The sequence below is a fragment of the Oncorhynchus mykiss genome, chromosome 5, assembly GCF_013265735.2.
Source record: "Oncorhynchus mykiss isolate Arlee chromosome 5, USDA_OmykA_1.1, whole genome shotgun sequence".
NCBI classification, from domain to species: domain Eukaryota; kingdom Metazoa; phylum Chordata; class Actinopteri; order Salmoniformes; family Salmonidae; genus Oncorhynchus; species Oncorhynchus mykiss.
The window spans coordinates 32,152,815-32,180,256 of record NC_048569.1 but is presented as its reverse complement, the minus strand read 5'-3'; the positions used below and the strand labels follow the sequence as shown (position 1 = coordinate 32,180,256).

Sequence of the window (27,442 nt, the reverse complement as noted above, 5' to 3'; positions counted from 1 at the left end):
TCAACAACAAGTGGGACACAATCATGAAGTGGAACGACATTTATTGGATATTTCAAACTTTTTTAACAAATCAAAAACTGAAAAATTGGGCGTGCAAAATTATTCAGCCCCCTTAAGTTAATACTTTGTAGCGCCACCTTTTGCTGTGATTACAGCTGTAAGTCGCTTGGGGTATGTCTCTATCAGTTTTGCACATCGAGAGACTGACATTTTTTCCCATTCCGCCTTGCAAAACAGCTCGAGCTCAGTGAGGTTGGATGGAGAGCATTTGTGAACAGCAGTTTTCAGTTCTTTCCACAGATTCTCGATTGGATTCAGGTCTGGACTTTGACTTGGCCATTCTAACACCTGGATATGTTTATTTTTGAACCATTCCATTGTAGATTTTGCTTTATGTTTTGGATCATTGTCTTGTTGGAAGACAAATCTCCGTCCCAGTCACAGGTCTTTTGCAGACTCCATCAGGTTTTCTTCCAGAATGGTCCTGTATTTGGCTCCATCCATCTTCCCATCAATTTTAACCATCTTCCCTGTCCCTGCTGAAGAAAAGCAGGCCCAAACCATAATGCTGCCACCACCATGTTTGACAGTGGGTATGGTGTGTTCAGCTGTGTTGCTTTTATGCCAAACATCCTGGTTTCATCTGACCAGAGCACCTTCTTCCACATGTTTGGTGTGTCTCCCAGGTGGCTTGTGGCAAACTTTAAACAACACTTTTTATGGATATCTTTAAGAAATGGCTTTCTTCTTGCCACTCTTCCATAAAGGCCAGATTTGTGCAATATACGACTGATTGTTGTCCTATGGACAGAGTCTCCCACCTCAGCTGTAGATCTCTGCAGTTCATCCAGAGTGATCATGGGCCTCTTGGCTGCATCTCTGATCAGTCTTCTCCTTGTATCAGCTGAAAGTTTAGAGGGACGGCCAGGTCTTGGTAGATTTGCAGTGGTCTGATACTCCTTCCATTTCAATATTATCGCTTGCACAGTGCTCCTTGGGATATTTAAAGTTTGGGAAATCTTTTTGTATCCAAATCCGGCTTTAAACTTCTTCACAACAGTATCTCGGACCTGCCTGGTGTGTTCCTTGTTCTTCATGATGCTCTCTGCGCTTTTAACGGACCTCTGAGTCTATCACAGTGCAGGTGCATTTATACGGAGACTTGATTACACACAGGTGGATTGTATTTATCATCATTAGTCATTTAGGTCAACATTGGATCATTCAGAGATCCTCACTGAACTTCTGGAGAGAGTTTGCTGCACTGAAAGTAAAGGGGGCTGAATAATTTTGCACGCCCAATTTTTCAGTTTTTGATTTGTTAAAAAAGTTTGAAATATCCAATAAATGTTGTTCCACTTCATGATTGTGTCCCACTTGTTGTTGATTCTTCACAAAAAAATACAGTTTTATATCTTTATGTTTGAAGCCTGAAATGTGGCAAAAGGTCGCAAAGTTCAAGGGGGCCGAATACTTTCGCAAGGCACTGTAGTTGTTGTGGAATTGTTAGATGACTTGTTAGATATTACTGCATGGCCGGACTTAGAATCACAAGCATTTCGCTACACTCACATTAACATCTGCTAACCATGTGCATGTGACAAATACATTTTGATTTGATTTGATTTGAATAACTATGTGAGAATGCTGTTCATTGACTTCAGCTCAGTGCTCAAAACTATTGTCCCCTCCAAGCTCGTAACAAAGCTTAGGACTCTGCAACTGGATCCTGGACTTCCTGACGGGCTGAACCCAGGTGGTGAGGGTAGAAAACATCACCTCCGCCATGCTGACCCTCAACACAGGGGCTCCATAGGGGTGTGTGCTTTGTCCCCTAATGTACTCCCTGTTCTTCCATGACTTCAACACCATCATCAAGTTTGCTGATGAAACAATGGTGGTAGGCCAGATGAGACAGCCGACAGGGAGGATGACAGTGACCTGACAGTGTGGCTCCGGAACAACAACCTCTCCCTTAACGTCAGTAAGACCAAAGAGCTAATTGTGGACTACAGAAAACAGGGGGTAAGCATGCCCCCATCCACATCAATGGGCTGCAATGGAGCAGGTCGAGATCTTCAAGTTCCTCAGTATCCAAATCTCTAAAAACTTAAAATGGTCCACACACGTGCTCACAGTTGTGAATAAGGTGGAAAATGTTTGGCCTAGGCCCTAAAATCCTTAAAACGTTCTACAGCTATACCAGTGAGAGCATCTTGACTGGCAGCATCACTGCTTGGTATGGAAATAGCACCGCCCTTGATTGCATGGCACTACAGAGGGTGGTAATGACAGCCCAGTACATCACTGGGGCTGAGCTCCTTGACATTCAGAACCTCTATATCAGTCAGAGTGAAAGGAAGGCCCGGAAAATCGTGAAAGGCTCCAACCACCCAAGCCATTGTTGTTAGGCAGGGCGGAGCAGGTGAACCCAGGTGAAGACTCAGACAAGGAGACAGGGATAAGGTAACTAAGGTGTTTATTGAAAAGCAGGGGGAGATGGGGTGCCAGGGGAAGCAGGCCAGGGGAAGAGTATTTGTAGAGGTCTTGATTATGGAACAGGTTGCAGCAGGTGGGGATCTGCTCCACCTCCAGCACACCTGTCTCTACTCACACAACCACATACACCCACACAGGGAGAGGGGGAGAGAGCACTGGAGGAGTGGCGGCAGGTTAGGGAGACACAGGATGAGAAGTAGAGGGCGTGGCAGGAGCAGATGTAACAATTGTCCTCTCTGCTTATGCATGGCAAGCGGTACTGATGCATCAAGTCTGACACCAACAGGCTCCGGAACAGCTTCTATCCCATGCCATAAGACTACTAACTACTATACACCGAGCAAAAAAAGAAATGCAACGCGTTGGTCCCATGTTTGGAATGCTCTTGATCGATGTTCCAGTTATTTCCAACATCCATCAACTTCGCACAGCAATTGGAAGAGGAGTGGGACAACATTCCACAGGCCACAATCAACAGCCTGATCAACTCTATGGGATGGAGATGTGTTGCGCTGCATGAGGCAAATGGTGGTCACACCAGATACTGACTGGTTTTCTGATCCACACGCCTGATATCAGTATTCCCAGTCATGTGAAATCCATAGATTGGGGCCTAATATATTTATTTCAACTGACTGATTTCCTTAAATCAACTGCAACGCAGTAAAATCTTTGAAATTGTTGCATGTTGCGTTTCTCACGTTTCAGGGAAGACCCAGATGCAGCCAATGTTGAAGTAACAAAAGTGCATTACTAGAACAGGGGGCAGGAAAAACGATAGGTCAAGGGCAGGCAGAGGTCAGTAAACCAGGGTGGTGTGACAAGATACAGAAACGGCAGGCAGGCTCAGGGTCAGGGCAGGCAGAATGGTCAAAACCATGAAAACAGGAACTAGAAACAGACAGGAGCAAGGAGAAAAACGCTTGTAGGCTTGACAAACAAAATGAACTGGCAACAGACAAACAGAGAACACAGGTAAACTCAGCAAAAAACGAAACGTCCCTTTTTCAGGACCCTGTCTTTCAAAGATAATTGGTAAAAATCCAAATAACTTCACAGATCTTCATTGTAAAGTGTTTAAATACTGTTTACCATGCTTGTTCAATGAACCATAAACAATTAATGAACATGCACCTGTGTAATGGTTGTTAAGACACTAACAGCTTACAGACGGTAGGCAATTAGGTCACAGTTATGAAAACTTAGAACACTAAAGAGGCCTTTCTACTAAACACCAAAAGAAAGATGCCCAGGGTCCCTCCTCATCTGCGTGAACGTGCCTTAGGCATACTGAAAGGAGGCATGAGGACTGCAGATGTGGCCAGGGCAATAAATTGCACTGTGAGACAGCGCTACAGGAAGACAGGATGGACAGCTGATCGTCCTCGCAGTGGCAGACCATGTGTAACAACACCTGAACAGGATCGGTACATCCGAACATCACACATGCGGGACAGGTGCAGGATGGCAACAACAACTGCCCGAGTTACACCAGGAAAGCACAATCAGTGCTCAGACTGTTCGCAATAGACTGAGAGAGGCTGGACTGAGGGCTTGTGGTCCTGTTGTAAGCTAGGTCCTCACCAGACATCACCGGCAACAACGTTGCCTATGGGCACAAACCCACTATTGCTGGGACAGACAGGACTGGCAAAAAGTGCTCTTCACTGATGAGTCGCGGTTTTGTCTCACCAGGGGTGATGGTCGGTTTCGCTTTTATCGTCGAAGAAATGAGCATTACACTGAGGCCTGCACTCTGGAGCGAGATCGATTTGGAGGTGGATGGTCCGTCATGGTCTGGGGCAGTGTGTTACAGCATCATCGGACTGAGCTTGTTGTCATTGCAGGCAATCTCAACGTTGTGCATTACGGGGAAAACATCCTCCTCCCTCATGTGGTACCCTTCATGCAGGCTCATCCTGACGTGACCCTCCAGCATGACAATGCCACCAGCCATACTGCTCGTTCTGTGTGTGATTCCAGCTATGAGACTGGATCTCAATCCTATTGAGCACATCTGAGACCTGTTGGATCAGAGGGTGAGGGCTAGGGCCATTCCCCCCAGAAATTCCTGGGAACTTGCAGGTGAAGTTAAACTATTTAAAGTTCATTTAAAGTTTGATTGCATTTAGTCCTAGTCTTTAAACTTAGATGTTTGTTTGTAGACAAACTGGAATTAAAACCAGACTAAGTCAGTGGCACAGATAGAACTATTTAAGCAGAAGATATTGTAAATCTTCTTCAAATGTTGATATTTGGTTGCATTAACAACCAAACACAAATTCAATATGCAGTTCGTCTTCCTGTAGTAATTGGATTCACGTCTCCATCTCAACCTAAAGTCAAAGTAAAAAAATAGGACAACATTTAATCTAACATTTAATGCACTTTAGATAAAGTTGGATTTAACTTAGATTTTTGAAATGGCGACATGAATCCAACATAGAGTCTTAATGATTAACTTGAAGAATACTTTTGAAATCAACCAAAGCTTGAAACCATAGGCCTATATGTATTGTTTATTTTTCAGTTGAACCCTGTGTTGAATTGAAATAATCACTGTTGATGACTTTGCAAATGCTTATATAGGCCTAAATTGTATCATTCATGATATATGATGTGTAAAGTATGGTTAGATTTAATTTGTTCGGTTAAACTTAGCCTTTGGAACGACTTCGATAGCAACAGCTAATATATTTACTTATCAAGGGGTCTCTCAATAATCATTCTCATGATAGCACATTGGTAGTAGTCTGTGTTCTGTTCAATGTTCTCTACCTATAAATTACTCTAAATACCCCAGTTCATGTTGTTAAATTCAAAAGATTACAAGATAAAAAATTGCTCACACCATTCAAATCAACGAAGGGCAGTTCTGAACAATTTAAACTGGATTTGAAAGAGATTATTGATTCTCTGTTTAAATGCGGAAGACACATTTCAGTTGAATGAATTCAGTTGTACAGGTTGTATAGGTCTCCCCCAATCATATCTGGCTCTGTGCCCTCTCTGATTCATGGCATTGAATGCTTTAGCAGGATTCTTTCTCTTCACAACTGGCTACGTGATTATTGCATCTCAAAGAGTATAACTTTTTTTGACAATTTCGATACCTTTAGGAAACAAAACACGTTTTATTAAGGAGGATGGGATTCAGCACGCTTATAGGGAAGGACATTCAACAAGCAAAGCACTTACACAAATGACTGATGATTGGCTGAGAGAAATTGATGATAAAAAGTTTGTGCGGCTTTTGACATTATCAATCATAGTCTGCTGCTGGAAAAACACAAGTGTTATGGCTTTACACCCCCTGCTATATTGTGGATAAAGAGTTACCTGTCTAACAGAACACAGAGGGTGTTCTTTAATGGAAGCCTCTCCAACATAATCCAGGTCAAATCAAGAATTCCCCAGGGCAGTTGTCAAGGCCCCTTACCTTTTTTCAATCTCTACTAACGACATGCCACCGGCTTTGAGTAAAGCCAATTTGTTTATGTGTGTAGATGACTCAACACTATACACGTCAGCTACTACAGTGATTAAAATGACTGCAAAACTTAACAAAGAGCTGCTGTTAGTTTCAGAATGGGTGGCAAGGAATAAGTTAGTCCTAAATATTTCAAAAACTAAAAGCATTGTATTTGGGACAAATCATTCACTAAACCCTAAACCTCAACCAAATCTTGTACTTAATAATGTGGAAATTGATCAAGTTGAGGTGACTAAACTGCTTGAAGTAACCCTGGAATGTAAACTGTCATGGTCAAAACTGTTGATACAATAGTAGCTAAGATGGGGCAAAGTCTGTCCGTAATAAAGCGCTGCTCTGCCTTCTTAACAACACTATCAACAAGGCAGGTCCTGCAGGCCCTAGTTTTGTCACATCTGGACTACTGTTCAGTTGTGTGGTCAGGTGCCACAAATAGGGAATTAGGAAAACTACAATTGCCTCAGAACAGGGCAGCACGGCTGGCCCTTAAATGTACATGGAGAGCTAATATTAATGATAGGGTTGGCAGGTAGCCAAGTGGTTAGAGCATTGGACTTGTAATCGAAAGGTTGCAAGATTGAATCCCCGAGCTGATTAGGTAAAAATCTGTTGTTCTGCCCCTGAACAAGGCAGTTAACCCACTGTTTCTAGTCCGTCATTGAAAATAATATTTTTTTCTTAACTGACTTGCCTAGTAACATAAATAAATATGCATGTTAATCTCAAAGTGGAGGAGAGATTGATGTCATCACTACTTGTTTTTGTAAGAAGTGTTGCCAAGCTGAACGCACCGAGCTGTCTGTTTAAACTACTAGCCCACATCTCGGATACCCATGCATACCCCACATGACATGCCACCAGAGGTCTCTTCACAATCCCCAAGTCCAGAACAGACTATGGAAGGTGTACAGTACTACATAGAGTCATGAGTACATGGAACTCTATTCCACATCACGTAACTGATGCAAACAGTAGAATCAGATCACAAAACGGATAAAAATACACCTTATGGAACAGCGGGGACTGTGAAGAAACACACACACAGGTACAGACACATGCATACACACATGGGTGCTAGCACACACTCTACACGCATGTACATTGTTGTATTCTTGTATGGTGGTATCATGTATTTTATGTTGTGGATATGTAGTGGTGTAGCGATGTTGTACGATGTACTATTTTATCTTTTTTTTGTGTAATGTAAGTGTCTTGATGTGTTTGGACCCAAGGAAGAGTAGCTGTTGCTTAAGCACCAGCTAATGGGGATCACCAATAAAATGCTAAAAAATACAAATGAGGGATTGTAACTTTAAAGACAATTATATCAGAATAATATTTTGCGGATAGAACAATATACACCCAAGCTCTCAAAATATAATAGCTGAGCTGTTATGGGCTTGGTTAAAACCCTGAATGGGAGACTAAATGATCAGCTGTAGATCAAATCTCCAGTAGGAGGTGGTGCCCAGCTGTCACGTTCTGACCATAGTTCTGTTATTTTATTCTTTGTTTTAGTATGGTCAGGGCGTTAGTTGGGGTGGGCAGTCTATGTTTGTTTTTCTATGTTGGTTTTTGTGTTCGGTCTAGTATGGTTCTCAATCAGAGGCAGGTGTCGTTAGTTGTCTCTGATTGAGAATCATACTTAGGTAGCCTGGGTTTCACTTTTGGTTTGTGGGTGTTTGTCTTCCGTGTCAGTGTTTGTCGCCACACGGGACTGTTTCGTTCATTTCACGTTTATTGTTTTGTATTTCGTAGTGTTCAGTTTATGTTTTAAAATAAACATTATGGACACTTACGACGCTTCGTTTTGGTCCTCCGATCCTTCTCGCTTCTCCTCCTCAGAAGAGGATATATATATATATATATATATATATATATATTGAATATAATGTTGAATTAAGGACATTGTTTCAAAAGTACAAATTCAACACATTTTATACAAGGTTTGTCTATGCTGAAAATTGGTTACAATGATGACATAATCCTGAGGTTGAAATTTTACCCCCAAAACAACAATTGATTACTTTTTTCAAATCCAATGTATTTTCCATGTAGATTCCACGTCAGAATACATTGACAAATTACATTGAAACAACTTTGATTCAACCAGTTTGTGCTCAGTGGGGTCCTTTGTACAGTAGCTGTGTGTTTCCCTCCTGACCTCCCCAGCAGTTGGTTCAGTCCATATTAAAGGAACTACATCTCAATCTGCAGTAGGTTGATAATCCCCCCCTTAACTGACTTCCTCATTAGCTTGGTGTCTCCCTAGCACTCTCTCTCTTCCCCTCGATTACACAACCTCTCCTTAATGAAGCAGGGCGTAAAATTTAAATGCAAAGGGAGCAGCCGCGGATCGAACACACAACACAACAATAATTAATCCTTAGAGCAGCACACTGCCTGCAAACCCTCCCCCTCCCTCTCCTCCTGTCTCTCGCCCTCCCTCACTCTCCCTCTTTTCCCAGAATGCACTGGTGTCTGAGCAGGCTGAGCTGCGCTATAAAAAGAAGGAGGAAGGAGAGGGAGGGCCACCGTGCATCAGGGACACTGCTCAGACACACACAGGATACAGGGACAGTGACACTGGTGGACAGATCTGCACCGTTACAGAGAGGTCAGTACAGTACAGACACACAATGGCAGCAGTTCAGAAGAAGAGAGAGTGCAGGAAGTATGGCTTGGGGGCTTGTTGTGCTGCAGGAACACAGAGAGAGGCTTGTGAGGGAATAGTGAGCAGGGCTGCTTGACTGGCTGGAGAGAGAGAGAGAGAGAGAGAGAGAGAGAGAGAGAGAAGCATTTGCAGTGGCGCCTGACCTTAGCTGTAACTGCTTCTCTGATGCAATTCATTTAGAGGCTATGGAAAGCTGACAGCCAAAGGAAGCGTGTGTCATTCTATGTGTCATCCACCATGGCTGTGAATGGACTAGACCATCGCACAGTATTTATAAATCCCAGTGACTGACAAGAGCATGCCTAGGCTGCATGCACAGAAGGAGATAAAAAGAACAGGCTTGGCTGGATTTTGACTCGCTCATCTTTTATTGAGCTGTCATGAAGTTCAACTGGAATTTCCTACATGTTCCTGTGCCTGTCCTGTTGCTTCTCCCCTCATGTTATTTTTACATTCAGACATCGGCCTACCTGCTTTGCAATATGGCTCTATTTACAGCATTTTGCATTCTGATTCTATTGATTCTTCTCAGTTAATGGTGCAGCTCCAAAACAGTGAAGCCCTACAGCCTGGAACACACACACACACACACACACACACACACACACACACACACACACACACACACACACACACACACACACAACAAGCTACAGTAGACCTCTCTCGCTCTCTCTCTCTCTCTCTCTCGCCCTCTCAGACTACAGAATATCATAACTCAGACTGGGCTGATGATGTCAAAGAGTTTCACTGCTTTCCCTTAAAGGCATATCACCACTATTAAAGTAGCAGTACCACAGGAGGACCACATACAATACAGTACACCACCTGCTTTGCACAACAGCGAGCAGGGAACACTGCAGTTGTAATGACGGATTATGTGCTTATTGCGAAATACTCCATGCTACACTTTCATTGGCTTTCCCAGCTGCAAGTGCAATGCAGCATTCCATGTGCTTTCTGTAGTTGACATGGTATCTGGAAACAACTGCACGGGGGACTGACAGGGTATTTTTATAGCTGGGGAAAGAGAGGTGCACAAAAAATGTACAGTCAACGTAAAGGTCAATGTATGTGGTCAACATTGTGCAGCGTAACACAATATAACACACATGTTACACCTCATGTCAAATCAATCATACTTCATAACGGTAACCCCAGCTGCCTGGGACATGTCTGGTCCTCCCCTGACTGGAGGCTGTGAGTGTTTGGCATTCCAAGCAGGCTGGAGACCCTGATGAGAGCACCATAATAGGCCAGGAAGGGAGTCCCAAAAGGGCACAGCACAGACTCAGATGCCTGGGTGACATTTACAAAGACCACAGGGTCAACAGCCCCTACATAAAACCCTGGACCTGGACTACTGAGCATTCAGAAAAAGGAAGATAGAGTAGGGTAGATCCTCTCAGCTCTGTCAGGTTGGATGGGTGTTGCTGCACAGCTATTTTCAGGTCTCTCCAGAGATGTTAGATCGGGTTCAAATCCAGGTTCTGGCTGGGCCACTCAAGGACATTCAGAAACTTGTCCCGAAGCCACTCCTGCTTTGTCTTGGCTGTGTGCTTCAGGTCACTGTCCTGTTGGAAGGTGAATCTTCGTACCAGTCTGAGGTCCTGAGCGCTCTGGAGCAGGTTTTCATCAATGATCTCTGTACTTTGCTCCGTTCATCTTTTCCTTGATCCTGACTAGTCTCCCAGTCCCTGCTGCTGAAAAACATCCCCACAGCAGGATGCTGCCACCACCATGCTTCACCGTAGGGATTCTGCCAGGTTTTCTCCAGATGTGATGCTTGGCATTCAGGCCAAAGAGTTCAATCTTGGTTTCATCAGACCAGAGAATCTTATTTCTAATGGTCTGAGAGTCTTTTAGGTGCCTTTGGCAAACTTCAAGCGGGCTGTCATGTGCCTTTTACTGAGGAGTGGCTTCCGTCTGAAGGCCTGATTAGTCGAGTGCTGCAGAGATGGTTGTTCTTCTGGAAGGTTCTCCCTTCTCCACAGAGGAGCTCTGGAGCTCTGTCATAGTGACCATCGGGTTCTTGGTCACCTCCCTGACCAAGGTCCTTCTCTCACGATTGCTCAGTTTGGCCGGGTGACAAGCTCTAGGAAGAGTCTAGGTGGTTCCAAACTTCTTCCATTTAAGAATGATGGAGGCCACTGTGTTCTTGGGGACCTTCAATGCTGCAGACATTTTTTGGTACCCTTCCCCAGATCTGTGCCTCGACACAATCCTGTCTCGGAACTCTACAGACAATTCCTTCGGCCTCATGGCTCGGTTTTTGCTCTGACATGTACTGTCAACTGTGGGACCTTATATAGATAGGTGTGTGCCATTCCAAATCTTGTCCAGTTGATTTAATTTACCACAGGTGGAATCCAATCAAGTTGTAGAAATATCTCAAGGAGGATCTATGTAAACAGGATGAACCTGAGCTTAATTTCGAGTCTCATAGAAAAGGGTCTAAATACTTATGTAACTAAGGTATTTCTGTTTTTAATTTGTAATACATTTGCAAATATTTCCAAAAACCTGTTTTCGCTTTGTCATTATGGTGTGTTGTGTGTAGCTTGATGAGGAAAAACATGTGTTTAATACATTTTAGAATAAGGCTGTAATGTAACAAAATGTGGAAAAGTCAAGGGGTCTGAATACTTTCCGAATGGACTGTACATTATAAGAAAGTAGCAATTTCAGGCGTAAGTGGTTATTCTCACTTACACATTTTCTCTTTTGCTTGAAAGAGTATAGGCTTTACTACAATATAATGAATATGAATGTTTTCAGATTAGATTATGTAATTTGCAGTAATTAACTTTTGACAGAGATTCGTAAGTATACTAAGATAAACTACTGACCAAAATTACCGTCTTTAGTTCTCTTTGAAATGATATGGGTGACTATTTTAAATAAGAAAGTGAGATTGTTTTTCCAAAATATTTGCATAGTTGCAGTTGAAATGTGATACTAGCTCTGAATGTACAAACTAACATCTGTATGCTCTGTCTTCTATTTCAGTTAAGAGGAACAACCCTTACATAACAGATCAAGATGGCAGGTAATTATGAGAAATCATTTTATGTTGGTCAGCCTTTTACATAAGACTGTTTTCATGGTGGAAGTGCATCCTTAGGCTATGGTGATCTTTGCTAGTTATTTTTGATATTGCAACAGCTGAAAGGAACATACTGTACATTCACAGTTAACACAACACTCACATGGGAAAAAAGTTTCTAGGAGTTCTATTGTTGTTGATTAATCGATGAGGCAACATGGATTTTTTAGCAATTTCTTATAGCTACTACTTATCAGTGACTGATACGTTTTTTTCCATTGAGAGATATATTTGCACTGCTTGTGGGTCATCTTCTATGTGGTCACAAAGCATTGTGGTTGGTTGTAGTTGCCAAGGTAACTCCATTGTAGTCTAATTAGGCAGAGTAGAGCATGGCACGCTAGCTCCAGTGCAGTGCAGTGAGGTTCCGTGTCAAGATGGGTTGCTCAGCCAGCTGCTCTGGACGAATTGTCAATTCTGATGATGGTTTATTACACTGTCACGTTTAAAACATTTGTATTACTTGGTTTACTCTTAGCAAGCTGCAGTGTTAATGAGTAACCTAAACGTCTAAAGTTGTTTCTAGAACTACCAAGACTCACATGTTGCTCTGTTGTCTCTGTTCCTTCTAGACAAAATCAAGGACGCCAAGATCATCTTTGTTGTGGGTGAGTGAAATAGATTTTTCCTCTAATTTTGTGAAACTCCACACAAAATCAGAATCAACACCATCAGAACATCAACACAATACAACATGTGTACACGTTCTATGTTCTATGTGTACAAGTTCTAAATGCTAAATGATATTCGTAGGCCATCACTGTAAATACGAATTTGTTCTTAACTGACTTGCCTAGTTAAATAAATGTAAAATAAAATAAAACATTAGATGTGTAGATAACACTTCTCTTGAAGGAATGCACTAAAGTATACAGTAAATACATACAACAGCCCTGTGTCATACACTTCCAACCATCACTAAGGTTATGGCTTGATGAAATTTACCAACCATCACTAAGGTTATGGCACGATGGAATTCACCAACCACCAGTAAGGTTATGGCTAGATGGGATTCCCCAACCACCAGTAAGGTTATGGCTAGATGGGATTCCCCAACTACCATTAAGGTTATGGCTAGATGGGATTCACCAACCGACCAAACACCACTAACCCCTCGCCTGTCCTTTTTGTATGTGTCCCCAAGGCGGGCCTGGCTCTGGCAAGGGCACCCAGTGTGAGAAGGTGGTGGCCAAGTATGGCTACACCCACCTGTCCTCCGGGGACCTGCTGCGTGCTGAGGTGGCCTCCGGCTCTGAGAGGGGCAAGACCCTCCAGGCCATCATGCAGAAGGGAGAGCTCGTACCCCTGGTGAGTGGCTGCATTGGACAGCTTTTAGAACCATATCCACAAAGCACTTACTGCGTAACAGCACGTCAATTAATTTCTGCTGAACTTCTTGCAATAAGCCCCAATAAATCAGGTAAATACCAATTGTTATAGGGGTGTTATTGTGTTCATAGTTATTTATCAACACAGAAGTAAAACTGTTCAAACATCTTTCTATGAGGGTGAGTGTGTTTCATGTCAATAAATAGTACACATGCTTTCCTCCTATAGGACACAGTCTTGGACATGATCAAGGATGCCATGATCGCTAAGGTTGATGTGTCCAAGGGCTTCCTTATTGATGGCTACCCCCGTGAGGTCAAACAGGGCGAGGAGTTCGAGAAGAAGGTAAGAGGAGACAGGAACATGGATTCACATTTCGAAAATCCTTACTGTTCCCATGGGCGGACTTTGTGATTTGGAGGTCCCAGGCAGAGGCCAGTCTGAGGCCACCCCTCCTCCCCGTCCCTTCTCAAAAAGGTGTTATGGGATTTATAGTAAAGACATGTAATTTATCTGTAAAAATGTATTACCTTTTAATGTGCCATGAACACAACCAGTCATGATGTTTTCATCTGATTGTCCAAAAAAATCCCTTTTAAAAAATTGGTTACCTTAGTATGTTCATCCAAAATAATTCCAGCATGCGAACAGTGCACTGTGCACCTGCCAACTTTCCTTCAATTCGCAAGTGGCTCACCAGAGAAAGCATTCGATCGAGCGAAATAGTGCCCCTCTGCCTTACAATATGTAGCCCATGTATCTGATACTGTCTGGCCAAAAAGAGTATGACATGCCTTAATATTTTTGTCCAGACACCATCTGATACATGAGCTACACATGCACATACATGTCGTCTGCATCGACGACGATGGCAGTATTATCAGCAGCACCTGTCTTTTTTTTTTACCAAAGAAATGCGTATTGTATCTCCCTAAGCTAACACAGAATTGTTTTAGGATGGTCATACTAAGGATAATTTAGCTATTTGATTTAGAATTTTAAGAAAATATATTACAAAATGATTTGATGAAACATTGAATTTGGCTTTACTGCTATTAGCCCACAAAAAAAGTGTTTAATCACAGATTAATACATGGAAAAAACCTGCCAAAAATCAATCAAAAGGAAGTATGTTTTGAAGTGCCTGTCCTATATCTTAGAGAAATAAGCTACAAACATACTAAGAATTTATCATGGAATTACTTGTATACCTTTGATGTGGAAATGCTGTGTAAAATTCACTCAAATAAAATGTTCAGCCAAGTACCCGGTTACTGTCACGACAGTCGATGAATCTCCTTGTTCGGGCGGTGCTCGGCGGTCGATGTCACCGGTCTTCTAGCCATCATTGATCTATGTTTCATTTTCCATTATTGGGATGTCTCCTGGTCTGACAAACAACTCTGTAGCCAGGGCCACCTTCCACCGCTGATGTTGAAGGCAAACATTGGCGGATGTGGTGGATGAGACGTAGCCCATGCAAAACAGATATCTCTATCTTAAACAGACGGATTTAGATTTTTTCAATTGTTTATTTATTATGCCTCAAGCACAGTAAATGATGTGAACCATGCCTCGAACAAAAGAGATCTCAGAAGACCTAAGATTAAGAATTGTTGACTCGCATAAAGCTGGAAAGGGTTACAAAAGTATCTCTAAAAGCCTTGATGTTCATCAGTCCACAGTAGGACAAATTGTCTATAAATGGAAAAAGTTCAGCACTGTTGCTACTCTTCCTAGGAGTGGCTGTCCTGCAAAGATCAATGCAAGAGCACAGCACAGAATGCTCAATGAGGTTAAGAAGAATCCTAGAGTGTCAGTTAAAGACTAACAGAAATCTCTGGAACATGCTAACATCTCTGTTGAAGAATCTACGATACATAAAACATTAAACTAGAATTGTGTTCATGGGAGGACATTGTGTTCAAGAAGCCACTGCTGTCCAAAAAAACATTGCTGCACCTGGATGTTCCACAGCGCTACTGGAAAAATATTCTGTGGACAGATTCAACTACAGTTGAGTGGTTTATAAGGAACACACAACACTATGTGTGGAGAAAAAAGGCACAGCACACCAATATCAAAACCTCATTCCAACTGTAAAGTATGGTGGAGGGAGCAACATGGTTTGGGGCTGCTTGCTACCTCAGGGCCTGGACAGCTTTCTGTCGACGGAAAAATGAATTCCCAAGTTTATCAAGACATTTTGCAGGAGAATGTTAGGCTATCTGTCCGCCAATTTAAGCTGAACAGAAATTGGGGGTTGCAACAGGGCAACGACCCAAAACATAGAAGTAAATCAACAACAGAATGGCTTTAACAGAAGAAAATACATCTTCTGGAGTGGCCCAGTCAGACTCCTGACCTCAAGCTGATTTGAGATGCTGTGGCATGACCTCAAGAGGGCAGTTCACACCAGACATCCCAAGAATATTGCTGAACTGAAACAGTTTTCTAAAGAGGAATGGTCCGAAATTACTCCTGACCGCAGGTCTGATCTGCAAATACAGAAAACATTTGGTTGAGGTTAATGCTGCCAATGGTCAACCAGTTATTAAATCCAAGGGTTCACGTATTTTTCCCTCCCTGCACTGTGAATGTTTACATGGTGTGTTCAATAAAGACATGAAAATGTATAATTGTTTGTGTTTTTAGTTTAAGCAGACTGTGCTTGTCTATTGTTGTGACCAAGATGGATATCAGATCAAATTGTATGACCAATTTATGCAGAAATCCTGGTATTTCCAAAGGGTTCACATACTTTTCTTTGCCACTGTATTTGTTCTATTTGGAGGTGGCTGTCCCAAACCCTGATTCCTAAACTTCATGTTTGAAAATAAAGCAATTCATGATTTGTGTATATATATTTTTTACACTTATTTAAATAGAACATCTTGAGTTGTTGTATTATTACATTCAAAGATACTGATCTAATTATTAGTTGTGTTTATTTAAAAAAAATATCTTTCTCTGAAAAATGCTGTCCCCACTTTTGACCTTAACTGGAGTTCTACATAAAGGGTGTGACCATTGAGAGAGTTTAAAAAGTTAAACTGCTAGGTATAACATTGGATGGTCAATTATCATGGTCAAGTCATATTGACAAAGTTGTTGTGAAGATGGGGAGAGGCATATCTGTTATAAAAAGATGTTCTGTGTTTTTGACACAAACATCAATTGTACGAGTTGTTCAGGCTCTAATCTAGTCCCATCTTGACTACTGTCCGGTAATATGGTCAAGTGCAGCAAAGAAAGACATAGCAAAGCTGCAGCTGTCTCAAAACAGAGCAACACGCCTTGACCTTAATTGCACATACAGAACTAACATCAACAACATGCATGCCAGTCTTTCCTAGTTGAGGATGGATGAAATATGAACCGCTTCTCTTCTAGTTTTTATGAGAAGTATTACTGTGATGAGAATTCCAGATTGTCTGCAGAATCAAATAACTTTCAGCTCAGACACCAATACATACCCCACAAGGCATCCCAACGGGGGTCTCTTCACAGTCCCCAAGTCCAAAACGAATTCACAGCAACGGACAGTTTTATATAGAGCCTTGATCTCATGGAACTCCCTTCCAGCTTCAATCACTCAGGCAAACAGCAAAATTACCTTTAAAAAACTGATTAAAAGACAACTCATGGAATGGTGGGGACTGTAAGGGGACACACACAAACACACCCACACACAGACACTCTAACACACACATTATTTTTTAGTTGTAATGTTTGTATAATTTTTGTTGTTGCGTTGGTTGTATATCATTGTATTTTAAATGTGTGTTTTGTTACTTGTCATGTTTTGTGTTTTTTTCATGGACCCCAGGAAGAGTAGCTGCTGCTTCTGCAAAAGTTAATGGGGATCCAAATAAACAAACTACCAAATCACACACTTTAAAAGACTGTAGAATGAATGTGCCTTAAGCCCCACCCCTACAAATATCACCTCTCCACTATGGCCACATTTTGAGTAGTCTGTCTGCAAATCTTAATGTATTTTGGAGAAGTGTCACTACCGAACATCCGAATACATCAAGAAATATGTAAACTTATGGTTTTGGGACTAAAATATATGTTTGCTTGGATGCCCACATGAAAGACAGCCAGCCATATGTTAGCAATGGTGATTTTTTAAAGAACAAAATTTGTCAAAATTGTCACAACTGAAACAATAGAGGTCTCATCTTTGTATCTGTGCCAGCATGGAGTCTGTGACAGCACCAGCAGCATCTCCAATCTAAAGTTGCATGCGCCATGCTCTACCAACTGAGCTACAGAGGACCACCATGTGGGTAGTGGACAAGTGCAAACTTCAGGAAAAAGTGTAGAGTATTGAAATGCATAGCCAGCAGGGGGGGCTCCAATTCTCCAAGATCCCAAACATTGACATCTATTTGGCCAAAACATAGACGTCTATAATGTGCTTTACTTTACTTTACTGTACTAAACTATACTCTGTGCTCTATTATACTGTGCTGTACTGTAACCTACTCTGCTGTACTGTACTCTACTGTGCTCTGCTAAACTGTACTGTACCCTACTTAAGTTTACTTTACTTGAGTTTCTAACAATTGAAGAAAGGGCCCTTGGACTCTTGATCTAGTGGTCTTGGTCTTGAGACCACTCAAGACCACATAAAGACCTACCTATGACTAACACTTGACAGTAAAAGTAAAAACTAAAAAGTCAAAATAAGTCAAAATAAGTCAAAATTAACAAAAAGTAAGTTTGAATGACACTGAGGGGCAGTGTTGTTACAGTTAATGCTGGTTTGCCTGAGGCTGATGAGGTGCAGGTGTTTGTACACATGCAATATACACACACTCTCATTCAAATGCACCCTGGGGCGGCAGGGTAGCCTCTTGGTTAGAGTGTTGGACTAGTAACCGGAAGGTTGCAAGTTCAAATACCCGAGCTGACAAGGTACACATCTGTCATTCTGCCCCTGAACAGGCTGTCATTGAAAATAAGAATTTGTTCTTAACTGACTGGTTAAATAAAGGTAAAATAAAAAATGCACTCATTTTTGATTGGCCTTGCTGTTATGGTTTTTTGTTGTCCTTGATGTCTTTTGTTTTTTGCATTGTTTTCTGTTTTCCTTTGTCTTTTTTCTCTTTTGTTCATTTTGTTGGTTGTTGGTGCATTGGGGGGGGGGGGGGGGGGGGGGGGGGGGGATGGTTGAGGGTCCGCTCTTGGGGAACTGTGGGGGGGGGATCTTGGAGGGCTGGTGGGAGATCTGTTGACGTGCCCTTGAGCAGGTCGTTGACCCTGGTTGCTTTTGTGTGTCACACTGGATGGGAGGCTGTTAGATGACAAATGTGAAGTAGTTGTTGAGCGGCTTCATTACAAGTATATTGTTTGTTTAATTAATTGTTCAATATTCAACAATAAAGTAATAATAAACACTTGACACTGAAATGCCTGGTATTTGACCAAAATAAAGATAAAGTGATCATTTAAACATCTAACAACATAAAAATATTTTATGCATAAGTAATTCAATCAACATTGAACATTTTACAGGGAACAATAGAGCTGATATTTCTCTAAATAAAATGTAAAGGTTTTGAAAATCAGGCAAAAAAATCATGTTTTTACTATTTTGTTAATTTAGTATGCGAATCGAAGATTAATCTGTAATAGAATGTTCATCAAAAGGATCCCTGCTGTGCATGGTTCTCCCTTTATAGCAACTTTTCCCACTATGTTTCAGCAGTGACACATTTAGTGGGGTGGTAAGGAATTCAGGTACATATTTCAGATGTGCAATACTAACAAAGTGTGTGAGTAGTATATATGTCTACCTGACATGTGTGCTAAAAGTTTGGAGAAATATGATTTAAATTGAAATTTTTACACTACTTCTGTAGAACGATCCATACATGAACTTATGAGGTCCTGTCCATTCATAAATCACCAATAGCTCAATATTCCTCTATTTCCCATAGATCTTCTCTCAATAAATATTTAGATTTTTCCCATCACCTCCCACCTTTGTGTTCACCATTTTGTTTGTCTTCTCACAGATCGGAGCCCCCTGCCTGCTGCTGTACATTGACGCCAAGGGTGAGACCATGGTCAAGAGACTGATGAAGCGCGGTGAGACCAGCGGCCGAGCTGACGACAATGAGGAGACCATTAAGAAGCGCCTGGACCTGTACTACAAAGCCACCGAGCCAGTCATCGCCTTCTACTCCAGCCGCGGCATTGTCAGGAAGGTGAGGCTGGAACTAATAGCTATAGGCTACTGTCATGAGATAAAAGACAGAGGAAGTTTGTCATGTATAGCACAGTGGAATCATTTTATTTGTATTTTTAAACGGCACGTAAAAAAAATTATACAATGTGACAGTACACCCAAGTGTCTCATCTCACATCTCTCTGAAAAGTCTAACACTCTCTCGCTCATAAAATACTCTTCACTTTGCAATGACGATGCCACCCCCTTTGTAATCTAATTTCATGCCTTTCTTTCTCTTGTTCTCCTCAGATCGACTCTGAACTGCCTGTGGATGAAGTCTTCGGACACGTTGCCAAAGCTATCGACGGCCTGAAGTAAAAAGCAAACATGACTGGATCTACATTTATTTTTGGTTATTTTTTTCTAAATGTCCATCTTATGCCGAAAAAAAGCAACAATCTGCTGAGTCACCTTGGTTATAATGAAAGGCCATTAAAGAACAGCGATGCCTTAATTCAACACTGTACTTCTCCTCCAGCAATAATCTATTGTTACAGTTCACCAACCACAACCGACACCCATATACGGCCATATTTACAAGAATGTCACAACTTCCTGAGAGTCTACTGTTCACTTCCTGTTTGCCTGCCATGTCTTGTCCACACTTACAGTACTGTAGGTCTATGTGTGTGTGTGTGTGTAGGTATGTATGTGTGTATGTGTGTGTCTGTGTGTGTGTGGTTTTCTAAAAACCTTACCTGTTCCTCTGTCTCATTAAAACATCACCTTCAAACCCTAACCAAACAACTGCATATTTATTTAATATCTGACAGAAGAGACCTTCTCAATTGGATAAATAATAGGTTGATACAATCTCACAGAATAGCACACACACACATTTACACACACACACCCTTACCATTAGTGCTGATCTCAGCTCTATGTAATTAAAAGAGGGGGCTGTCAACACTTCGCCTGACCTTACATGTACAATGCCTTCCTGGGTTGGGCTCGGCAGCACTCTCTACGCTCATGTGTCGCCATATGGGCACTGGAGTATATGGGAAAGCATGGAGATTAGACTCCTTTATGCTTGGTGCTAAATGTCATGCATTGACAGACATGGCAGCAGGCCATATCGATCATTCAGACATTCAGGATATAGTATAGTTCTCCCACAGCAGGAAAAGTACAATAGTAACCAAGAGTTGTAAAAGCAAATAGAGTATGTTCATATCTTATTCCACTCTCTAACACCTCATTATATGTCTCATTACATCACATAACAGATCTGCTGTGTCTTGAAGGAATCCTATTTGAGTCAGAAAAGGATATTCATATGATAGGTAAGATATACAAAACCTTGCAGAGGGCCTATCCAACAGACAATCTCTTAGAAAAAAAATTAACTATTGGAATCAAGACTAAAAAAGAACTGATATCAGCACAAGATGGAGGAATGTTGGAACATAACTAACACATTTACAGCTAACATTGTACTTTTAATCCAGTATAAACAAATGCACAGAATATATTATACAAAACAAAATTCACAAATTCTACAGCACAACGGCAGTGTAAGTGTAAAACTAACAACGACTCAATAATCCATGCCTTCTGGGAATGCTATAAAGTCCAGAAGCTATGGGCGGAGTTATAAAGTTGGCTGTCAGAAGTATTATACTCTAAAAAGAAAAGGCTCCTTTAGGGGTTCTTCAAACTGAAACTGGGGGAACCTCTAAGTTCTTAAAAAAAAACTTTAATGGTTCCTTGAATAACCTTTTGGGGTTTCCCCCTATTATTTGTATTATTAATCAGCATAACAATAATACAATAGTTTAGTAGTCAATGTTTATTATGATTTTAGTGGCAAAGCAGAATTCAAATAGATAAATATAAGGTCAACTCCCAGCTCCAAGTTCAGTCGATATTTTCTCTGGCGTGTTAATATGTTGATATCCTTCGTATCCATAGCAAGAATGATTTTGCAGTGCATGGTGATCGAACAGGTTTCCAGTTATATTCATCAGCGGTGTAGGGAGGATGAAGTCTGTGAATACAAAAATAATAATCATACAGATGATTAACAAAGCGTGCACAAGGCAGTATTCATACCTTGGTTTTTGTGGTAAATGTGAATGAAAAAACGGTTCACATTTGACAACGGTTTTCATACACATACCTTGTCCATAATGTAGAGACCTCTGGAATCTACATTGAAGGGCTCAGGAAGGAAGAAGATGGCTGCTGTGACTGAGTGCTATAAGGTTTTAAATCAAATCAAATTTTATTTGTCACATACACATGGTTAGCAGATGTTAATGCGAGTGTAGCGAAATGCTTGTGCTTCTAGTTCCAACAATGCAGCAATAACAAGTAATCTAACTAACAATTCCAAAACTACTGTCTTGTACACAGTGTAAGGGGATAAAGAATATGTACATAAGGATATATGAATGAGTGATGGTACAGAGCAGCATAGGCAAGATACAGTAGATGGTATCGAGTACAGTATGTACAAATGAGATGAGTATGTAAACAAAGTGGCATAGTATAAAGTGGCTAGTGATACATGTATTACATAAGGATACCGTCGATGATATAGAGTACAGTATATACGTATGCATATGAGATGAATAATGTAGGGTAAGTAACATTTATATAAGGTAGCATTGTTTAAAGTGGCTAGTGATATATTTACATCATTTCCCATCAATTCCCATTATTAAAGTGGCTGGAGTTGAGTCAGTGTCAGTGTGTTGGCAGCAGCCACTCAGTGTTAGTGGTGGCTGTTTAACAGTCTGATGGCCTTGAGATAGAAGCTGTTTTTCAGTCTCTCGGTCCCAGCTTTGATGCACCTGTACTGACCTCGCCTTCTGGATGATAGCGGGGTGAACAGGCAGTGGCTCGGGTGGTTGATGTCCTTGATGATCTTTATGGCCTTCCTGTGACATCGGGTGGTATAGGTGTCCTGGAGGGCAGGTAGTTTGCTCCCGGTGATGCGTTGTGCGGACCTCACTACCCTCTGGAGAGCCTTACGGTTGAGGGCGGTGCAGTTGCCATACCAGGCGGTGATACAGCCCGCCAGGATGCTCTCGATTGTGCATCTGTAGAAGTTTGTGAGTGCTTTTGGTGACAAGCCGAATTTCTTCAGCCTCCTGAGGTTGAAGAGGCGCTGCTGCGCCTTCTTCACGATGCTGTCTGTATGAGTGGACCAATTCAGTTTGTCTGTGATGTGTATGCCGAGGAACTTAAAACTTGCTACCCTCTCCACTACTGTTCCATCGATGTGGATAGGGGGGTGTTCCCTCTGCTGTTTCCTGAAGTCCACAATCATCTCCTTAGTTTTGTTGACGTTGAGTGTTATTTTCCTGACACCACACTCCGAGGGCCCTCACCTCCTCCCTGTAGGCCGTCTCGTCGTTGTTGGTAATCAAGCCTACCACTGTTGTGTCGTCCGCAAACTTGATGATTGAGTTGGAGGCGTGCGTGGCCATGCAGTCGTGGGTGAACAGGGAGTACAGGAGAGGGCTCAGAACGCACCCTTGTGGGGCCCCAGTGTTGAGGATCAGCGGGGAGGAGATGTTGTTGCCTACCCTCACCACCTGGGGGCGGCCCGTCAGGAAGTCCAGTACCCAGTTGCACAGGGCGGGGTCGAGACCCAGGGTCTCGAGCTTGATGACGAGCTTGGAGGGTACTATGGTGTTGAATGCCGAGCTGTAGTCGATGAACAGGATTCTCACATAGGTATTCCTCTTGTCCAGATGGGTTAGGGCAGTGTGCAGTGTGGTTGAGATTGCATCGTCTGTGGACCTATTTGGGCGGTAAGCAAATTGGAGTGGGTCTAGGGTGTCAGGTAGGGTGGAGGTGATATGGTCTTTGACTAGTCTCTCAAAGCACTTCATGATGACGGATGTGAGTGCTACGGGGCGGTAGTCGTTTAGCTCAGTTACCTTAGCTTTCTTGGGAACAGGAACAATGGTGGCCCTCTTGAAGCATGTGGGAACAGCAGACTGGTATAGGGATTGATTGAATATGTCCGTAAACACACCGGCCAGCTGGTCTGCGCATGCTCTGAGGGCGCGGCTGGGGATGCCGTCTGGGCCTGCAGCCTTGCGAGGGTTAACACGTTTAAATGTCTTACTCACCTCGGCTGCAGTGAAGGAAAGACCGCATGTTTTCGTGGCAGGCCGTGTCAGTGGCACTGTATTGTCCTCAAAGCGGGCAAAAAAGTTATTTAGTCTGCCTGGGAGCAAGACATCCTGGTCCGTGACTGGGCTGGATTTCTTCCTGTAGTCCGTGATTGACTGTAGACCCTGCCACATGCCTCTTGTGTCTGAGCCGTTGAATTGAGATTCTACTTTGTCTCTGTACTGGCGCTTAGCTTGTTTGATAGCCTTGCGGAGGGAATAGCTGCACTGTTTGTATTCGGTCATGTTATCAGACACCTTGCCCTGATTAAAAGCAGTGGTTCGCGCTTTCAGTTTCACACGAATGCTGCCATCAATCCACGGTTTCTGGTTATGGAATGTTTTAATCGTTGCTATGGGAACAACATCTTCAACACACGTTCTAATGAACTCACACACCGAATCAGCGTATTCGTCAATGTTGTTATCTGACGCAATACGAAACATCTCCCAGTCCACGTGATGGAAGCAGTCTTGGAGTGTGGAGTCAGCTTGGTCGGACCAGCGTTGGACAGACCTCAGCGTGGGAGCCTCTTGTTTTAGTTTCTGTCTGTAGGCAGGGATCAACAAAATGGAGTCGTGGTCAGCTTTTCCGAAAGGGGGGCGGGGCAGGGCCTTATATGCGTCGCGGAAGTTAGAGTAACAATGATCCAAGGTCTTTCCTCCCCTGGTTGCGCAATCGATATGCTGATAAAATTTGGGGAGTCTTGTTTTCAGATTAGCCTTGTTAAAATCCCCAGCTACAATGAATGCAGCCTCCGGATAAATCGTTTCCAGTTTGCAGAGAGTTAAATAAAGTTTGTTCAGAGCCATCGATGTGTCTGCTTGGGGGGGGATATATACGGCTGTGATTATAATCGAAGAGAATTCTCTTGGTAGATAATGCGGTCTACATTTGATTGTGAGGAATTCTAAATCAGGTGAACAGAAGGATTTGAGTTCCTGTATGTTTCTTTCATCACACCATGTCACGTTGGCCATGAGGCATACGCCCCCGCCCCTCTTCTTACCAGAAAGATGTTTGTTTCTGTCAGCGCGATGTGTGGAGAAACCCGTTGGCTGCACCGCTTCGGATAGAGTCTCTCCAGTGAGCCATGTTTCAGTGAAGCAAAGGACGTTACAGTCTCTGATGTCCCTCTGGAATGCTACCCGTGCTCGGATTTCATCAACCTTGTTGTCAAGAGACTGGACATTGGCAAGAAGAATGCTAGGGAGTGGTGCGCGATGTGCCCGTCTCCGGAGTCTGACCAGAAGACCGCCTCGTTTCCCTCTCTTTCGGAGTCGTTTTTTTGGGTCGCTGCATAGGATCCACTCCGTTGTCCTGTTTGTAAGGCAGAACACAGGGTCCGCGTCGCGAAAAACATATTCTTGGTCGTACTGATGGTGAGTTGACGTTGCTCTTATATTCAGTAGTTCTTCTCGACTGTATGTAATGAAACCTAAGATGACCTGGGGTACTAATGTAAGAAATAACACGTAAAAAAACAAAAAACTGCATTGTTTCCTAGGAACGCGAAGCGAGGCGGCCATCTCTGTCGGCGCCGGAAGTAGTATAAATGCGACTGATTGTTGTCCTATGGACAGAGTCTCCCACCTCAGCTGTAGATCTCTGCAGTTCATCCAGAGTGATCATGGGCCTCTTGGCTGCATCTCTGATCAGTCTTCTCCTTGTATGAGCTGAAAGTTTAGAGGGACGGCCAGGTCTTGGTAGATTTGCAGTGGTCTGATACTCCTTCCATTTCAATATTATCGCTTGCACAGTGCTCCTTGGGATGTTTAAAGCTTGGGAAATCTTTTTGTATCCAAATCCGGCTTTAAACTTCTTCACAACAGTATCTCGGACCTGCCTGGTGTGTTCCTTGTTCTTCATGATGCTCTCTGCGCTTTTAACGGACCTCTGAGACTATCACAGTGCAGGTGCATTTATACGGAGACTTGATTACACACAGGTGGATTGTATTTATCATCATTAGTCATTTAGGTCAACATTGGATCATTCAGAGATCCTCACTGAACTTCTGGAGAGAGTTTGCTGCACTGAAAGTAAAGGGGCTGAATAATTTTGCACGCCCAATTTTTCAGTTTTTGATTTGTTAAAAAACGTTTGAAATATCCAATAAATGTCGTTCCACTTCATGATTGTGTCCCACTTGTTGTTGATTCTTCACAAAAAATACAGTTTTATATCTTTATGTTTGAAGCCTGAAATGTGGCAAAAGGTCGCAAAGTTCAAGGGGGCCGAATACTTTCGCAAGGCACTGTATATACAAATACTAATCAGTGGGACTCAAGTAAAAGTGAAAATCAGCCAGTAAAATACTACTTGAGTAAAAGTCTAAAAGTGTTTGGTTCTAAATAAACTTAAGTATCAAAAGTAAATGTAATTGCTAAAATATACTTAAGTATCAAAAGTAAACATATAAATAATTTAGAATTCCTTATATTAAGCAAAGCAGATGGCACCATTTTCCTGTTTTTACATTTTTCGGATAGCCAGGGTCACACTCCAACACTCAGACATTATTTACAAAAGATGAATTTGTGTTTAGTGAGTCTGCCAGAACAGAGGCAGTAGGGATGATGACATGTTCTATTGATAAGTGGTGAATTTGGCTATTTTCCTGTCCTGCTGTGCATTCAAAATGTAATGAGTACTTTTGGTTGTCAGGGAAAATGTATGGAGTAAGAAATACAATATTTTCTTTTGGAATGTACAAAAGGAAAAGTAAAAGTAGTCAAAAATATAAATATTCAAGTAAAGTACAGATACCCCAAAAAGCTACTGTAGTAGTTTAAAGTATTTTTACTTCAGTACTTTACACCACTGATTGTACATACCTTGTTTGCCTCCCTGTCAGTATACCTGCAGACACAGAGACACACAAATAAGTGGGTAGTTCAGTCATCTGTGCCAAATGCAGATAACGCCTTCAACATATTATTTGTACATTTTTGTTGATTGACATCCACTGAATTGTGTACATTTTCTGTTTTAGAAAGAATTTTAAAAGAGAGAAATTTCGAAACACAGCCATTTGCACAAATATGAAAAAATACATGGTATCATCATACAACAATATCAATTGAGATCATACAAGGGAGAAATATTACCTTAAATAAAGGAGATCTTAAAATGTTTAAGAATGTCAAGACCGTACCTAGCTTGAAGGTAGGACAAATAAGGGAAACAACTTGTGTGTACCATCATGTATTAGGATACCAAAATTGGCCAGTTCAATCAGCCTTTCACATTGTAGCCTACATCACATAAAACATTTAAGAGTAAAAATGTCAGATTGAGCCGTTATTGACATGGGGACTTTACAATGCATTCCATTCACCAGCCATCATACAACTCCGTGGAGGCTAGTGGAGGGAGAAATGGGGAGTATCGACAAACGCTTGATAGGCCAACATGTACACCTACAACCTTAGGCCAACACGATATAACAAATGCACGGTATGACCTCCAGATCCCGTCTTGTCCATCTCCCACGTCATGCACCAAAGCTATTTGCTAACACACGGCCTTGCCCTAGTATCCAAAAGGAAACCTGTGAGCTGGCGCATGGACACTTTCACAAATTTCCCCCTCCGACTGACGTGCTGCTGACTGGCGACATGGAAACCAGTGGCACCGTGCTGAAAACCTGCGTCAAACCGCTGAACTGGCGATAGAAGAGGATGACACATAGCGCCGGATTGTTTCCTGTTATTCTCCCCCCCCACAAGTTTATAGAGGAGACGCACCTTGAACGCCGATGTGTACGTGCAGTCTGTTTGTATCGTCTGGGACGCTGCTATGCTAGGCATGTGGGTGTTTGTCTACCTAGCCGTCTTTGATGAATGGCCAATGTACTGTAGTCCGCCTCCTGTGTCTACTTACATGTAGAGGGGAGTCTACAACGAGCTGAGAGTTTGTGCTTGTTTTATTGAACAGGATCTGAGTTATGTGATTCTTACAAGT

At 42.2% G+C, this 27,442-nt stretch overlaps 1 protein-coding gene and 1 long non-coding RNA gene across 2 annotated transcripts; one reads left to right on the top strand and one right to left on the bottom strand.

Moving 5' to 3' along the window:
- The first annotated feature begins 8,456 nt into the window (after positions 1-8,456).
- On the top strand, positions 8,457-20,084 carry LOC110523607 (adenylate kinase isoenzyme 1). The gene is made up of 7 exons (XM_021602464.2): positions 8,457-8,609; positions 11,676-11,715; positions 12,345-12,380; positions 12,917-13,080; positions 13,330-13,446; positions 19,131-19,322; positions 19,595-20,084. The coding sequence occupies exons 2-7, from the start codon at positions 11,709-11,711 to the stop codon at positions 19,661-19,663; spliced, it is 585 nt and encodes a 194-aa protein (XP_021458139.1). The 5' UTR covers positions 8,457-8,609; positions 11,676-11,708; the 3' UTR covers positions 19,664-20,084.
- Positions 19,840-27,349, bottom strand: LOC110523608. The gene is made up of 4 exons (XR_002473470.2): positions 27,226-27,349; positions 26,314-26,338; positions 21,468-21,545; positions 19,840-21,335 (listed from the first exon to the last, which is right to left on the bottom strand). It is a non-coding gene; the product is annotated as an uncharacterized LOC110523608 (long non-coding RNA).
- Between the last annotated feature and the right edge of the window lie 93 nt (positions 27,350-27,442).

Excerpts from the sequence above, each read along its gene's own strand:
- LOC110523607 (XM_021602464.2), top strand. Across the intron at positions 13,081-13,329 it reads AGGGAGAGCTCGTACCCCTG|GACACAGTCTTGGACATGAT; the intron begins GTGAGTGGCTGC and ends TTCCTCCTATAG. Across the intron at positions 19,323-19,594 it reads GCCGCGGCATTGTCAGGAAG|ATCGACTCTGAACTGCCTGT; the intron begins GTGAGGCTGGAA and ends TGTTCTCCTCAG.